This window comes from Sinocyclocheilus anshuiensis, unplaced genomic scaffold (genome assembly GCF_001515605.1).
Source record: "Sinocyclocheilus anshuiensis isolate Anshui unplaced genomic scaffold, SAMN03320099.WGS_v1.1 scaffold643, whole genome shotgun sequence".
In the NCBI taxonomy this organism is placed as follows: Eukaryota; Metazoa; Chordata; class Actinopteri; order Cypriniformes; family Cyprinidae; genus Sinocyclocheilus; species Sinocyclocheilus anshuiensis.
This window is the reverse complement of record NW_015551067.1, coordinates 894,959-913,278: the sequence shown is the minus strand read 5'-3', so window position 1 is coordinate 913,278 and position 18,320 is coordinate 894,959. Positions and strand designations below refer to the sequence as shown.

The 18,320-nt window shown below is 37.2% G+C and overlaps 2 protein-coding genes across 2 annotated transcripts in view; one reads left to right on the top strand and one right to left on the bottom strand.

Moving 5' to 3' along the window:
• Positions 1–2,909: 2,909 nt before the first annotated feature.
• LOC107662142 (transmembrane protein 91-like) lies at positions 2,910–11,670 on the top strand. Its single transcript, XM_016452066.1, has 3 exons — positions 2,910–4,329; positions 7,969–8,115; positions 10,991–11,670. The coding sequence occupies exons 1-3, from the start codon at positions 3,913–3,915 to the stop codon at positions 11,144–11,146; spliced, it is 720 nt and encodes a 239-aa protein (XP_016307552.1). The 5' UTR covers positions 2,910–3,912; the 3' UTR covers positions 11,147–11,670.
• Positions 11,671–14,540: 2,870 nt separating this feature from the next.
• Positions 14,541–18,320, bottom strand: part of LOC107662150 (exosome complex component RRP46-like) — a 13,453-nt gene continuing 9,673 nt past the window's right edge. Inside the window, exons 3-6 of the mRNA XM_016452072.1 lie at positions 16,613–16,734; positions 14,979–15,119; positions 14,807–14,896; positions 14,541–14,663 (exon numbers count right to left, since the gene is read on the bottom strand). Of these exons, the coding sequence (XP_016307558.1) occupies positions 14,568–14,663; positions 14,807–14,896; positions 14,979–15,119; positions 16,613–16,734 (449 nt within the window). The 3' untranslated portion in view covers positions 14,541–14,567. The remainder of the gene's footprint in view (positions 14,664–14,806; positions 14,897–14,978; positions 15,120–16,612; positions 16,735–18,320) is intronic.

Sequence of the window (18,320 nt, the reverse complement as noted above, 5' to 3'; positions counted from 1 at the left end):
ACATCACTTTGTGCTTCTGAAATTAGGCTATTATCTTTTTCTATATGTAGTAGTTAGCTATCTCTGTGTCGTACGTGGCCGCTTGTCAAGCATGAAAAACAGACGTTTTATTTAAATTCTGAATATATTATCGTATACAGCATGGAAAGAGCGCTCCCTTTAAATTTATTAAAAATGGTCACTCATTCATCACGATCCGTTTTAACCAAATGAATGTGACCACACAATTAAACTTTTTTTTAAATGAAGTTACGAGCATGATAGAACTCAGTACCGGACAAAAAGCGGTTGAGTGCGTGGATTCCAACCTAAACACATCTGATTGGCCAATGCGTTGTAGAAATCAACAAACATGTCTGTTATTGGCTACTTTGCCCCCTCTGCAAAAATGCATTGTAAAATCATTTGACGCTTTCCAAAACAGAAGGGCAGATACACTGGATTGTTTGCCAAATGTATTTCGTTATGCTATTATTATGAAGAAAGCAGATCCTAGACCAGGAGTTATGGGCAGCTTTTCCATCTAAAAGCAATCAGTTAAGACTATTTTAAACTATGAGTTAGACTATTATACAAGCGAAACTAAAGTCCGGCTGTCCCCCTTGGTCTGGAGGGGGGCACAGGGATGTCTGTGGGACATATAATAATGCTACCTATCAGATTATGCTACCAACACTGTATTTATCCAACTGTTAGGGTAGGTTTAGGGTTGGGGTAGGTGTACATGTTAATAAAGCCTCACACCTTATTAATATCATGCAAAATCTGATAGGTAGCACGTTTTGCTATGGAATTATGCTACCATCTGTTTTAATGGGAGGTAGCAAAATCTGACAGGGTAGCACAAATCGTCAGAACACCGGGCCTGCCCCGTTAGGCAATGATCTGTTTGTTGTTAGGATGACAAAAATGTTTAAAAGTTAAATTTTTAGGCTGTTCTGCCTCAGCAGTCTAACAATGTCAAAATGATTAAGATGGCCAATCAAATCAAAGTAAGCAGAGTTTACTGTTCACAAAAGCAGAGGGCGAATTCCAGCGTAAAGCGTTTTAATGCTGAAAGTGTTCAGTGTTGTTTTCAGAGAGCGAGGTTAGATGGAAGTAGCAAAACATTTAATATTTAACAAATACTTTTCGAAAAAAAAAAGATATATTAAAAGACTGACAGTAATATCCAGTGATGCAAACTGCTCGATTTTTTTCTGAAATCTGGCTGTTTTGAATCAAAAACATGGTATCATTTCCGTGATGCATGTAATTCCTAAGTCAATGTGACGAGACAAGAAACGTTTGGCATTTTCAACAGTAGACATACAAATAAGGGATATTTTAAAATATTATTTGCAAACAGTTCAAAATGATCCCTTTCCTACTTGAATTAGCATTTCTATGAGGCCATAATGCACAACAAGTGCTATAGCGATGTACATTTTCAAATGCAGTTTACCCAACTAAACAACTTAACAGTACTACTGAATATATTGTTTATAGCAAAATATTAATTAGTGTCAGAGCAGCAAGATTCTCTTCAATTTGACTGATCAGTTTATTAATCTCTTTTATTTGCCAGTACATGTGAGTGACCAGAATTGTGACACTGTCCTTGGTCACACTTTAAATCTGTCCAGCATGCAGCGATAATACAATAAATACAAGATGTATGTAATGACAAGATACACATTACAATATATAGTGCATTCAAAAGAGTAATTGGTTTTGTAAACCAGAGGCTATTGTGGAGAAGAAAAGCGGTCACCATTTGATGAATAATCAAGATGGCTCACATCCTGATGACAAATGAGTCTGACTGACAGAATAAACAAGCTGAAGGGCATATCATAGAGGGAGGACGTCACCACATAATAAGCTCCATTTCACTCTGACTATCTTATATAACTAGGCATTCGTCCAGGTGTTTACATTGGAAATTTTATAAATACACCGCCTGGAGCCGCAGACCTCTGCTGGACCTCAATTTCTCTCCGGCGACAGTTTTAGATGCTGATACTAAGGCTGTTTGGGTGTTTTTAGGTGAGGGCCACAGAGATTTGTATGCGGAGCGAGTAAGTGGACTAGATGACGTGCAGCGCATCATGATCCGCCAGAGGGTGTGCTGCAGCAATGGCTCTTGAACCGTCATGCCCATCAAACATTTGTAAAGAGAACTTGGGCCGTTGCCCTCTAACTGCAGACCATATTTCCAAACCAACGAGCCTTCTGCCCTTTCACTGATGCTCTTTGCCTTTGAGACAGACGGGCTTCTGGAATAGACCACTTAGAAGTGTTCAAAGGCAGATGCTGAGTTCATTAGTGTCCGTTCCTTGGCATATACCATCCTGCCACTCAAGCATTATAGCAGACCGGCCTTATAAAATAGAGACACTTGGGGATCACTTATCAAGGGCTGTTCTGTGTGCACTGAAGCTAAATGCTTTTTCTGACTTTATTCTCTTCTTTTGGCAGCACAGTCCAAGTACCATCATGAGAGGTGAGGGGCGGAGGACACGACTCTGAGAGACATCACACGGCTGGGGGCGAGTGGCGCATTAAAAATACAGGTCCCACAAGAGCTTTCTGGTCTCAGCTAGTGCTGTAAATCAATACCCGAGCTCTCTGATTTCTTCATCAAGACATTGCTACAAATGGAATGGGTTTCTTGAGCACTTGCTGACCGGAAGCCGCACTCCAGAGGATGCTATTTTTGTGGACGTCTGAAGTCTGTTTCACACTGCGGCTCTGAAAACACACCGGATGACTAAAACGGTATATATATATATATATATGTGCATAGCTGATAAAGCTGATAAGTCTTTCAACCACCTGTCAATGTTCTTTTTTTACACTTGCTGACACTTCCTTAAAAGCTTTTGGCACTTCAGAGAATATTCCTATCAACTTTGGAGAGGTGAGGGGCGCTGGACACGACTCTGAGAGACTTCATACGACTGGGAGAGCGTGGCGCATTCAACATACAGGTCCCCACAAGAGCTTTCTGGTCTCAGCTAGTGCTGTAAATCAATACCCGAGCTCTCTGATTTCTTCATCAAGACATTGCTACAAATGGAATGGGTTTCTTGAGCACTTGCTGACCGGAAGCCGCACTCCAGAGGATGCTATTTTTGTGGACGTCTGAAGTCTGTTTCACACTGCGGCTCTGAAAACACACCGGATGACTAAAACGGTATATATATATATATATATGTGCATAGCTGATAAAGCTGATAAGTCTTTCAACCACCTGTCAATGTTCTTTTTTTACGCTTGCTGACACTTCCTTCAAAGCTTTTGGCACTTCAGAGAATATTCCTATCAACTTTGGACTGTCTAAATCGCAGCTATTTTTATTCCACTCTACATATTTAGATAAAAGTCTCCCACTACACAATTCTGTTCAAAACATTTCAGTCCTCTCATCTGAATTTGTGAGAGCAGAAGGGAGGTTCACGCTTAAAATCTTCACTATTTCACAACCTGTCTACAGTCTGTTGCTAATCACGGTTTTCCATCATCAGAAGTGACTTCCATCTTTTTTCAAGCAAAATGAAGTACATTAGCATATTTATGGGCTGAGATATATCCAATTGCGTACAACGTGCTACATGGATCTTGCATTCAGTCATCAAGCGAAGGAACAAATAGCTTCTGACATGTGAAGAAAATGGAATATTCAAGAGCTCTGTGCACTTAAACACATGGACTAAAATCATGGTTGCAAGCTGGGAGGAGATGGAGAAGCACATGAGTTAGTTTCCCCATTAAGGTTTATGCTTGTATCTGTGTGAAATCAACCAAAAAAAAAAATCAATTTAAATTGTTATGTTACTGCTTTCATATAAATGACATATTCCTAAGAGTAAAATAGTTGGCCAGATCAGCCGGAAAGCATTAGTTGATGTCAAATCCAGATCTGGGAAAATGGAGAATCTGGATGAACTAGAACATCCATTGTTGGTTGACAGCAGCCCCATAAACTCAAGTGAAACAGGCACTAGTGGTAGTGGACTGTTCAAAAGCATATTGATGAGAAATGAGGAGGACAAAAGACTGCCTCCTCTGGACTGGAGGAATTATTGCCGTTCTAAAGACATTCAACAGCAGCAGCTACTGGATCCATGTTCATTGCCTAGCACTCTAGAGGCTCTTTATCCTCCTACTTGCATTTGGGCCGCTGCTGATTCCTTGGGCATCCACAGTAAGGAGTTTCTGGAAACCACTTTTGTGGACATTGGCCCTGGTTCACCATTGGATAGGAAGTTACTGGCAGAGACAAGAGATATCGATAGTGTATCCTACAGCATGGAAGACGGGGATGACTTTTTGCCAGACTTTGAGGTGAGACTTTCAGAATACAATACATGAGTGTTTCTTCAACTACAGGCAGTTTTGGCCCTGTGTTCTTATAGAAAATAAAGTGTCTTGAAAAACACATTTAAATCAATACTGAAATGGTTTATACTTATTTTACTCTGTTTAACAACAATATATACTAACATTTTTATTAAATACTGAGACATGGGTAAAACAATAAAAATTCATACCTATAAGGAATTACCATGCATTATATTATTTATTTATATACATTTCTGTTCAAAAACTTGATTTCAGCAAGTGCACATTAAATTGATTAAAAATGACAGTAAATACTTTTATATTTATGCAAAAAGATTTCTATTTCAAATAAATGCAGTTGTTCTTCATCAAAGAATCACGTTTCCACAAAAATATATAAGTATAAAATATAAATAAAAAATAAGTGTTCAAATAATATTACATATTATTAATATTTCTGAGGGATCACGTGTCTCTGAAGAGTGGAGTAATGGTTGCTGAAAGTTCAGCTTTCCCATAAAAGGAATAAATTACATAAAAAAATATATTAAATAATTTATATTTAAATTGTAATATTTCACAATATTATTGTTTTTACTCTATTTGAATGAAATAAATGCTGCCTTGGTGGGCATGAGCCTTCTTTGAAAAAGACCCAAAACTTTTGAACACTATCTACAGTACAAACATACATTCAGCCTGTTGTTTTCATCTCGATTTGGTCTTGCCAAAATGCCACCATGGTGGCAGTGGCTGCTTGTTTGATTTTCTTGTTTCCGCTCATTTATTCATTGTTGTTGCAGTTGAACTCTGAAGAGCAGAGGGAACTGAGTTTGTGCCAAGTCACTCTCTGTTTACTGGCATTGCAGTTGTTCATTCACAGTCCAAATCCTCATTGCTTCCTGCATTGGAAAAATAGAAAATCACAGCCGTTAAGCTCTAATGCTCTGGATATCGCAGCACAAATTCAAATGCAGTAGTCAGTGATAGGTGAATGAGTTTTTAAATTGAAAAATCAAAAGGCATGAATAGCAGGGGGGATGTTGAGCGTGGACACTGGCCTTCAAACCCAGCGTGATTATTGAAAGCTCTGTGTCCACTGGTGTGTGAATAATAATGCCACTATGATGATGAGCTCCATGCCAACTTCTATTTCATACACCAGCAAACAAGATCTAGGCCGAAAAAGATTCATATTACAGATTCGGCTTACCCACTAATCATTTGGATTGATAGCTTAAAAAAAGGTGTTTCTTATGTGACAGCCAAGAACACATCAAAGTATCAGACCATTTATGTCTGTCAAAAAATCTGACACGATTTACTTTGCGCCACCACATGCAGATCAAATAAAACATACTCAAACACTTAGCATTCGGCGTCAGAGCACAAAAGCATTCCTCTGAAAAGCGGCTTGTCACACAAACACTCAGTCCCTTTAAAAGAGCACTTGAGGTTCTCTCTGTCAGCACTGATTACACATGCTGTCATGCCATCAGCGCTTTTCATCAGGAGGTCAAGTGTAAAACTGCTGCCATTGAAATATTTAAAAACCTGTTCTGAGCAGAGGCAGTGCTAACAAAGAGGAGAGACGACTGTGAGGCCGGCAAGACCAGAACGAGTGACTGTAGTGTTTTATGAGGACCTGCTCTACTATGACACAGCATTAATAAAATATTATTCTTTTTAAATACCAGTAGGCACTTAAAAGTGATGTGGGACATGGTAGCATGATTGCAAGGCTTATATCAATTTCAGATGGCTGTGAGGTTTAAGTATAATTTAAAATCCCCCGTGAGATCTCAAACTTTCAATTCTGACGGTAAATTAGATTGACAGGAACCTGACCACTGTTAAAGATACAGTAGCTTGCCAAGTTACAAACAGTGCTGGGTAGTAACTGATTACATGTAATCTGGATTACATTATCAGATTCCAGAAATGATGTGTAATCACGTTATATTTTTAAATAGTCAGATTAGTTAGCTTATTAACAACTGAATGATTGCATTTTATTTACACAGTGGAGGTAAATTTTTCATAATTTATTGCTTTTTTATTCTAAAAAAAAGTCTGACTTAGATATGTTCAGAAATACATACATGCCAAATTAATTAGCACAGTACACATAATGCTAATTTTATTTTATTTTTGTGTGAATTGGTTTTATACAATGCTTCAAAAATGTACACAAAATACGCTTTTACTTTTTTGATCATTTTTTGAGACTGTTTATGCGTTTCAGAAAAATAAGTGACATATCCATTGACCTTTATTTTGATTCTTGAAGACCTGACAAAAATATTTCAAACCTGGAAGACTTTGTCCATGTAATGTTCTTGCTGTTTTCATGTTTATGAATAATTGTCCATGTGTTGTAAAGTTTAATGTTGATAAATAGAATATACTATATTTCGATCCTTTTTGTATTTTTATATTAAAATGTTTTGTATTTAAATCTATGTGATAAACACATTAGGTCAAAAGTAATCTAAGTAATCAAAAAGTAATCATGTTATAAACCTTAAATACATGAAATTACTAACTACAATTTTCGTCATTTCATTTGAAATCAGTAACGATTAGAATTTGTAAGCAATCTAGCCAGTGCTGGTTACAAACTACTCATAATTTCAAATGGTTAAGTTTAAAAACTACAAGTCACTAATAAGAAGCGAACAAAATTCAAGCTAAGGGGGTTCTATTCAAGCACAAAAACATTGAAACTGGGGTTAAAATTAATCAGTGGATCATTTATTTGATCAGTTACGCAATTATTTACTGAAATGCATCAGACTTAATTATACAAATGGGAGAGAGGCCAGAACGTGCTTGACTATTCCTTTTACTCACCCGACTGTATAGCTGCGATGCAATGTGATGAAAAATACAGCAATATAGCAAATAGCATTTTGTCATGCTACACTGCTCCATGTTGAAAAAAAAGTAGCTTGTAGTTAAGGTACTGTGGTTGCATCACAGAAACATCATATCTGTGTCTGAATCCAGTGGAAATTGTAGACACTTGCCAGTGACCTAAACAACAATGCAATGGCTAAGTGTTTCCCTTTTCCCCTACTTTTTAGTCCATGACTCCTTTTTGTGTAGAGATGAAGTCATCGAAGTTCAAAATGCATGACACACATCTGGAGGACGTAAACACTATGGCTGTAGAGTGAAATGAGCTGTTGTCAGACACAGTCCTAGAGAACGAGACAGATAGAAAACACAGCTCTTTTTTGAAACAACATGAGTCAGAATTTGCCTGTAGTCAGCACAACTAGTGCACATTTGGCATAACCTCATTCAGTCACATTATCTTACAGGAACCAGAAAAACTGGCAACAGATACAGTTAAAAATAAATGCAAGTCATTGCCTTTGTAGGAGAAAACCTAATTACATTTGAAGTTCACATGTTACAAAAACAATTTATATAACCTACCATTTTAAACTAATCATATCTCTGAAACTCCCTTTCACAGGATCCTATGACGAATTGAGTACAACATACAATAAATAATAAATTAATCAAAGGTTGATCCCATGATAAAATAAATTAAATATCATTTCTGACTAGTAAATCATTTCTATTGACATTATGTAAGCTCTCTGGTGCTGATGATTGTGAAATTTACCGCAGGACTCCTCCAGTGATGACTTCAGTGATACAGACAGTGAAAGCAACTTTCCCATCATGATCCCTCAAGATTACCTGGGCCTGGCTTTCTTCTCCATGCTCTGTTGTTTCTGGCCTCTGGGCATTGCTGCGTTCTATCTTTCCCAAAAGGTAAGGGACATTTTGTTTTTTGTTTTTTCATTCTTTTGGGCTCACTATGGGTGCTTGCAGAATTTCATCTAAGAGAAAACGGGAGAGAAAGAAAAAAAACCACAATTTTTTAAAAAGTAATATATACTCATGTGAAAAATTCAACCCTGAGAGAAGTTTTAATTTTCTTGAGTATGTCTAGCATTTATGTAGCTATGTATAGCCTATGCACTTCTAAGACATAAGGGTGTAATCACACCAGGAAAGTCCGCTAGTTCACTTGCTTTGGTCCGGACCAAATACAATGCTGATTTTTTTTTTTTTTTTTTGGGGCGGTTCGCTTTCACACTGCCCTTTTTGCAAGTGAACCAGAAACTGTAAACAAAACCAAACGTGTGCTTACGGTCATCCATTCATTGGTTTATCCATTCAACCGTACCAGAGTTCGTTTGGAAGCGGACCGAGACCACCTCTTCAGCTTGGTCTCGGTACGGTTGTTTGGTGCGCACCCGAGTGCGATTGCTGTATTCACACCTGCCCAAAAATCCGCTCCAAGGGGGGAAACGAACTTGAGTTCGATTCAGTCGAACCAAACAAGACAGGTGTGAATACACCCTAAGACTCCTTGGACCAAATGAACAGTGAAAATAATGTACACCAGCAGATCAAAGCGTTTTTAAAAATGTTTGAAACATTTTTAAAACCTGAAAATGGCAAAAAAAAAAAAAAAGAAACAAAATGGTCAAAGACATCAATCTAGTGCATATTCAACAGGAAAACAACTGAGAAACAGCGTAGGTAAACACAAAAACACTTTCAGTGTGAACAGCCGCTTATTCATTTATTCACTACACACAGGATTAGCTAAATTTTCTCAGTTACCTCTTAAACAGTACACTTTTATTTAAGTTGTTTGTAGGTGAATATCCACTTCATTCAGTGCTGTTTGGATTTTTTAGTATTTTGATACTTTCCGTTTTACTGACTGAGAAACTGCTTCAGTTTATTCATTAAGAGAGTGGTCCGAACGAATGTGACAAGATTTAAACAAACACATTCTACCAATTCACTGAAAAGAAATAATTGACAGAAAAGAATGACTAATTGTCAGAAATACGGGACATACATTTAAAAGTGACGTGACATGTGGCCAAGTATGGTTCCATACTCGGAATTAGTGCTCTGCATTTATCCCATCCAAAGTGCACACACACACAGCAGTGAACACACACAAACCGTGAACACACACCCGGAGCAGTGGGCAGCCATTTTTTGCTGCGGTGCCTGGGGAGCAGTTGGGGGTTCGGTGCCTTGCTCAAGGGCACCTCAGTCATGGTATTGAAGGGGAAAGAGAGCGCTTTACATTCACCCCCCCCACCTACAATCCCTGCCAGTACGAGACTCAAACCCGTAACCTTGGGTTGCAAGTTCGACTCTCTAACCATTAGGCCACGACTTCCCCCTAACAGCACATAATGACTGCTAAACACACAGTGCATACAGCTGTACAGCTACAGGTGCCACTGCCAATCACTGTCATTATATTGTAAATATATAATTCTAGCTGTTTAAACAACGTCTGCATATCAATACCTCTCAAATACAGAAGTGTCATTCATGTCTTTCAGTGAAATATTATGAAAATGGCAGATGATACATTAGAGAAAACAGACTGCAATGCCAACTAATGAAAAGGACAAGAAAAAAGACAAGAAAAAGGACACAACCCATAAATCATACACTTAGAAGTCTGTTAAAAGACTGCAGCAGTGCTCCATACTGCTTGATTATAACATCACATCTAGTCTGGTTAAGTACATTTTGATATCTAGGCAGACAGATATCCAGTGTTGGGGTAACGCATTACAAGTAACGCGAGTTACGTAATATGATTACTTTTTTTCAAGTAGCTAGTAAAGTAACATTACTTTTAAATTTACAATGAAATATCTGAGTTATAAAGATCTGATACGCAAAAGCAACATAATGCATTACTTTCCATAAAAAAAGTAACTAACACAATACTTTTCTATTGCAAAAATTGTAATTCATTATATTTAAAAGTAACTTTCCCCGACACTGCAGACTAAGCATACAGTTAGTTATAAGACCTGTTGATAGTTCTGTGTCTAAATGGCAAAAGGTCAGTTGGACTAAAAGTGGCAGAGATTAGCAGTAAAGTCAAGCGCTCTGGAGTGAGTGAGTGAGTGAGTTTGGACATTATGGAATTACACCCGAGGGTTCAGGGAGGATTACACTGAGATTTGCAGGATTATGCCACCAGCGAATCAAAGTGCCACACATAAGAATAACACAAGTCAAGGCACTTGAATTATTCAGCTTAGTCTCATCCTCAGACAAACCTACATACCCTTTTGCTGATCGCCTGATGTACATCAAATACAAAACTCAAAAAAAAAAAAAAAAGCTTCTTATCAATCTGGAAAGCTGTAATCTGATTGGCCACCTTTACATAACGTGCTTTTTTGTGTTTGTTTGTTTGTTTTAGGATTAGTTAACTTGAAGCAACTTTATTCTCTTCAAGCCTGTTTTCAGTGGAGGTGGCACTGCAGACGTTCAGCCCACATTGCTGACAAGACTCTGATCAATGGATTTCATTCAGACTTTAATTAGTGTCATAATGAGAGGTCTCTGGTGATTGATTTCCAATAGAGCATGAGGTGTTGTCTAAAATGAGGGGATCAAAGTTGAAAGGAGAAGAGAAACGAATAAAAGAGAGGATAGTGTAATGATGGAAAATAATCATGCCTTTGACCGATCCTACGCGAAAGCAAATCACTGCAGTCATACGGTAAACAATCTCAAGAGAGCGGAGGGACGTCCATCATTCACTATGATTAATGCAACTGTTTACCTTCTCTTCTCTCCACTCCAGACGAACAAAGCATCAGCACAAGGAGATTTCCAGGGTGCTAGTGCGGCATCTCGGCAGGCTCTGTGGCTCTCTATCCTTTCAATCGTGTTCGGAATCATCACTTACATCTGCGCCATCGCTGCCCTGATCTCCTATCTGTCCGGGAAACCACCTTAAAGACTACTGTATCGGTATCCTCTCTCAATTCTTCCAGAAACGCACCTCCCTGGCTCCTAATTACACAAACCGCTGCTCCTTATATACTTACATTCATCTACACCTGTAATAAGCACATTAGTTTGGCAGAGACACCACCTTTGTAACATTTTCTGCAAGTTCACAGCTGCAATATTAGATTAAAAAATGTAAATCACTACATTTGGAAAGAGGGTAGTTTCAGCTGAAATGTTTGTATTTGGGTCAAAAAAATATGACACCCAGTTCAGAAAGAGAGACCAGCGCTCTGTCTTGGCACTTGTGTCTATGTTGGCAGGGGAGGGAGTGATTGGGGCCTAAGGGTTTGTTAGAAGGGAACTAGACAAGGACTGTGAGATCAGGAGATCACAACGGACTTGGCTGTGAAACAGCAGGACGTGCCCTCCGAGACACATGACTCCAGCAAACTGGGTCATTTTCTATCTGAGCTCTAGAGCTGGTCATTGAACCACTCTCCAAATTGAAAACACCACAGTAAATGACTTTAGAACAAGTGCAAGTTCAGACAGATTATGCAGATATGAGGATGCAAAACAAATATGCAGACAAAAGTTCAATGCGATGAGGGAAACACACATATACGCTGCAGCTTCCACTGAGTCATGCTGTTATGAGAAGCTTCTCCTACAGGACTCTATTCATAGCTTCATAAATGTAGACTCTCCACCTACTGTACCAACAAAACTGTATGGAGACATTTCATATGATTCAGCTAAACAATGCCTGCAAACTCCGGAAAAATGGCAAAAATTATGATGAAGCCGGAATCGGGCCAGATTCACCAAACATTATTAAAAAATACAACTTTTCTTAACTGCTATTTTCTTCTTTTTCCTCTAATTTAAGAATAAAGTTAAGAATATTTTGTATTCCCAAAACATTTCTTATGATTGTTCTAAAGGAAAAACTTAAGAATAATTAGAATTCCTGAAAATGTTCTTAAAAACAATCGTAAATGTGATTATTAAGCATTATAACATTATTCTGATAATTGCGATTATTTCAGTAATCTGCGATTGTCTTTGAGGTGTTGAGTTGATCAGCAATTCTTCAGCATAAACCACTATTCAATCAGACGTCTATGTTTAAAAAAATAGAATTATTCAACCAGGGCCGTCCTTAGGGGGTGCAACTGGTGCGGTCGCACCGGGCCCTGCGCTTGAGTGGGCCCCGCGGCGAACGGACTGAAAATGGAATCCATAGGTTAAAAGGGAATTCTGTGATAAAGGAAGCTCAAAACTGTAGTCAGTGACATTTCGACCATTGGACACTCTATTTTGTTGTAGCACTTTACTCTATACTTAAATCCCTTTTGTGAGCCTACATTTCGCTTTGATAACCTCAGAGGCGAGCGATAAGCAGTGCCAAACACAATGCTGTGACAGAAGTGCTTTAGTTGCTACTATAGGAAGTGTCTCTGTGTATGAAACCCATTTCTCACACCTTCAAATCCATCTGCATTCATGTACAATTAATGGCACTACCTTTTTAAAGCAGGATATTAGTGTTTATAAACTTACTTTGCAAATTTTCTGTTCATTCATTTGACTGGTAAACTGTTAACATTACACTAAACTAGACAATATATAAAAGCCTGAAATACATACAATACACAATCATTCAAAAGTTTGTGGTCAGTTTTGAAAAAAATAAAATAAAATAAAATCAGCAAGGGTTTGTTAAATTGACAGTAAGGGCATTTATAATGTTACAAAAGATTTATACTTCAAATAAATGTTCTTCTGAACTTTCTTTTCATCAAAGAAAAAAAATATTAATAGTTTCCACACACAAAAAAAATACTAAGCTGCACTATTTTCAACATTTTAAAATGTTTTGAGCAGCAAATCAGCATGTTAGAAGGATTTCTGAAGGATCATGTGACACTGAAGACTGGAGTACTGGCTGGTGAAAATTCCGCTTTGCCATCACAGGAATAAATTACATTTTAAAATATATTCAAATAGAAAACATTTATTTTAAATTGTTATAATATTTCACATTACTGATTTTACAGTATTTTTCAATACCGAAAAAGTCAATGCAGCCTTGGTGAGCCTAAGAGTCTTTCAAAAACATAAAAAAATCTTACTGACCCCAAATATTTGAATGGTAGTGTACATTATGGAGAAAGTCTACATTCAGATGTCAAGTGCATGGTACTACAATCAGAAAACATGCGATTTACATGTTGAAATGTGCCCTGTTCAAAAGATTACAGCCGCAAAACAGCGGTCAGCATGAACTGCCTTGGCAGGTGCACTTCGAGCTCCCCGCAGATAGAAATTGGGTCACATCATGGTAGGAAATCATGTATTACTTCTACAACAAGCTGCCCCATCGAGCAGAGGAGAGGAGCGCTAGCACAGCCCCCTCCAGTAAGTTATCATTGCCTGTGTGGGATCACAGAAGAGCACCATGCGGTCGAGTCTCAGGACAGGAAAACAGACCAGAGGAATCCTCTCCTGTCATTATTCTATTCCTCCTCTACATTAATCTTGTGTAAATGTGTATGTAAATTTTAAAGATAACTGTTATGAATGAATAAATGCACTTGATTGAAACTTTAATTTGGCTTTGCCTTTTTAATACTTGCAATTGCATTGGAAAGAGCCTAAATGTTTTAATGATATTCGTTACAATACACATCTACACTCTAGAGGAACTAAATGGAAGATCAAGCACAACTACGGTGAACAGCAATTAATGATAATGCATATTAATATACTAAGTAATTTTCTCACTGACCCAGCTTACACAGTCTAATGGAAATCTCTTTCACTTTTTCATTTCGAAAGCTACGGTTCCCAAGGCAGTGGTCTTAAATTGCTATTTTAAGTTCAAACGTGCTTTGGGTTACACAAAAAAAGCAGCATTATGGTCTATTTTACTTAATATGACTCTGAGTTTTTTGTTTTTGCTATTTACGGACAGAAACTACAACACCTGGGTAGCAATATGGCTATTTATAGTACATCTTTTCATTTTTTTTTTATTATTTGCACAGCATAAAAACACTTTGTTTTTCATTACGGCTCCAAACACAAAATATTATGCAAATTAATATGGTGTGAGCTAGAAAATTAAATCTTGAAATGATAAAAAATACCATCTTGGGAGTCCAACAATTGCTCTGTAAAGCTTTGTGGGTAAAAGCATGTAGGTAGGGTCATAACACACACATATATACATTTCTTTTTCTTTTACTTAATTATCATTGCATATGCATGCATATACAATGATAATTAAGTCAAAAAATCGTGCACAATATAATTCACTGTAAATAAAACAAAATGTACACACACACACACACAGCTCCTATTCATATTCTTATTTAGTGAGAAAATGATGCAAACTCAAGGTAAAAAATCATAAGCGTGTTTTATTTTATCTTTGAATATCGCCGTTTGACAGAATCCCTGTAAAACTGGAAGATTTGTTCAGAAGCCTTTTGACTGATTGCGATGCACTGCTGCAGCTGTGTAGGAAGAAAACACATTCATGTCATTGCCTTGTAGAAAATTCAAGCAGGTTATGAAACATACACAAGTACCTATGTGTCATCGCCACAAACAGAGCAACGAATCACACGCAAGAATGAAATGCTGCATTCGATCTCACCTCCTGGACTGAAAAAGAGCCTGTGGTTGATGACATCAAAACATTGCACTCAACGCTCTCAATAGCAAATGTTAACAACGCTCGACATTCCTGGAAAAGAAAACATAAAAGACAGATCAAGAGCTTAACCTGTGCGCTATAGTTTGTGTCAGGAAGTGCCAGTGCGGCGTACCTTCTCCTGCCGAGCCGTGGGATCAATGATTATCTGGCCTTCTTTGCTAATAGCACAGGTCACACTACAAAAAAGGTGGCTCATGGGCAGCCCGGCATCCATTAGAGCCATACAGGCCGCATTCAGGCAGCACGACAGCAGCTGACAGTTAGATAAGGACCCATACTGTAAGGACACAAAGTGTGAATGCAAGAAAATGGGGCAGAAAAAACAAATCAACAGTAATGTGGAAATTTGGGGTCAGTACGATTTTTTGTGTTTTTGAAAAAGATCTCTTATGCTGTGATCACAAAGCTGAATTTTCAGTCTTCAGTGTCACATGATCCTTCAGAAATGATTGTAATATGATGATTTAATATTTTTGTGTAAACAGGGATACGTTTTTAACTCTTTATGGAACAGAGTTGCCATTTGGCAATAATGAATTTCTACTAATTTTCTTGTTATTCTGAAAAAAAAACTATGTATTGCACGATGGGAATTAAAAGGGCAGGCCTTAAGGTAGACAATGATGTGCTGTTTTTAAGTCACATGACATTTGAATGTCCGTCCAAAACTTTTTCACCCTCACACGGAAGGCACCTGTTGAAGTGCTCCAGAAATTGCTCTATTAACCTCATTTCTAAACACCTCTTCTCAAGAGGAATTTTTTTGCAGCATCTTTGTTAAGTAAATTAGATATTTTTATTCACAATTTAACTTTAAATTGAGAAAATTTACAGTAAATTGAGAAAATGTTTCCATATGGCAAAGCTGTACCACTGTATTTCCCCATTGGGATTTTTTTGTATAGATAATAGCATCAATAATATGATTGCAGTTATTTATTTATTTGAAGTGTTTATTGTAGTATAGTTGTATTTATGTATAAACAACAAAATGATTTCTTCTTTGCAGAAAATTAATGCAGCAATATTCTACGGAAAGGCCAATAGGAAGAGTGCAGAGTTAGTTCTTCCATGTGATGAGAGTGAGGATGAGTTAGCCTTCAGTGAAGCTTAAATGATAGGGATCTACTTATTTTTTTGGTTTGCATGAGTTCAGAGTATATAAATCTATCAATTTCTAAAAGAAATGTGCATTTAAATAGAAAAGAAAATCATAATTTTATAGAAAAACTACTTTTTTGACCATTTTCCATTGTGGTACAGCGTTGTCATATAGCAACGTTTCCCTTTTTTTATTTGTATGATTCAAGCTATTTCATGTAGTAAAAACTTATTTGAAATAATAATTCATGGTTAGAACATAATGCATACCATAGAAGGTTAAAGATTCTTGAACAGAACGTTCAAAAGAACAGCATTTATTTAAAATAAAAATATTTTATAACATTATAAATGTCTTTGCTGTCACTTTTGATCAACTTAATACATCCTTGATATATAAAAGTATTCATTTCTTTAAAAAAAAATAACTTGCTGACCCCAAAGCTAGCTCTGAACAAATTAAACTTTGTAACTGTTCCGATGAATATGCTCATCACACTCAAATTTTGAATAATACGAATACAGTCACAAATAATACAGACAAATAATAATAATAATAATTACACAAATAATACAGACGCATCACATATACCCTTTTCTTAATTTAACACACATTAGCAATAGTTTTGCTGGTGTTTAGGATACAGAGCCATCATCGTGGATGACCTGCAGGATGACTGTGACAGAAGAACGAGGATGAAGCGTCAGCAGAAGAGCAGCCTTGCACGTCTCACGAACACACTGCTCTCTCGTGCGCTCTCGCACTCCTAAAAGAACACAACAACATGAGTGGAAAGCTGAGACTGTACCAGACTGTCACTTAATGGCGAGAACTGGAAGTACAGGCCGAGACGAAAAACAGTACTGAAGGTGTCTGGTGACAGGAGTGTTTGAACAATGTAATTATCGAAATGAAAGACACTTATTATTAAACACCTGACATGATTATTAGTCATGCGATTATAGTCTGCACAATTATTGATTTTTAAAAGCTGTTCAAACAATTTGTAGGTAAAAGCCTTATAAATAATGTGTTCTATAACAAGCAAATAAAAAAAATAAATAAAATAAAGCACACAAGACACAACTGGCTGCAATTTAGTGGCATGTTTTCCTGAAATGTAGCTTTAAGATTATTTCCAAGGCCCTTTGAAGGGTGAGTTCCTCATTATAGCTCACATATTTTTTATTCTAATTATTGTACATAACATTCCGTTATATGTTATATTTGAAAAATAAAATGATATTATTTACACACACACCCATTTTGGTATCCGCATCAAATTAAATTTACAAAGTGATTTTATATACATAGAATTCAATTAAAGTGTTCTAGGGGTGTGCGATAATGACAAAAAAAAAGAAAAAGATATCACAATATTTTCTGGAATTTTGTCGATAACGATAATTAGACAATATTTTGCTGAGTATGTTATTGTTGCTGGTATTTTGGCAGGTTTAGGACTGCCGTGGACAGCTGACTCCCAAAGCTTTTGATATTCTTCATATTCTGAGGTGGTTCGTTTGCAGCAGTAGCTTAAATTAACTTTTCCAATAAGTTTACATTGATTTTATTTTTATTTTTATGGGCATTTTAAACTTTTATAAGGCCAGTTTTTTCTAACCTAATTAATGTATGCAAATTCCTACATTTAATCAGTAAATTCAAACAGTTAGACACTATAGGACTGATTCCAACCAAATGAAATCAACAAAATATAATTTAAATATAAACCTAAAATCGCCAGTAGGTGGCGGTAAATCACTGCATGAGTGAGTCGTTGAATCATTCATGCAACCGATTCGATCAAACGGCTGATTGATTCAGTAACGAAACACCGGCGTGTGCTGCTCAGAGACGCAAAACAGTTCTGCTGTGGCTTTGTTTGAAACTATTTTCATTATTGAAATACAGCAAAAACTTGTTTATTGAGCAGGGGCCCGTTTCAACAAGGAGGTTTAACCAACTCTTAACTTCAATAAGGAGGTTTAACCAACAAACTTGAACTCTTGAGTTGACTTACCCTGAGATGGGAAACTCTGTGAGTTTTCAGGTTCAGAACAGCTGAATTGAGTTAGCTCAATCGACTCTGAGTAGGCTGACTCTCCCCTTGTCCAAATACGCACACTTGCAGTCTTGGCCACTTGAGAGCGCGTGCGCGCGACAGGAAGTAAGTGCGCAAGACTGTCCCAGGTCTTCAAAACGTCAAAGTGCAGTACCCTTAACGCACACTAAATCCACACTATCTTGAATACCGCTCCGGAGCGCTATTCGAGGCTTAGTGTATCCCATCATGCATCATGTTTTGGAATAAATCATGAGACTTTTTGCCGAGATCTCGCGAGAGGTCAC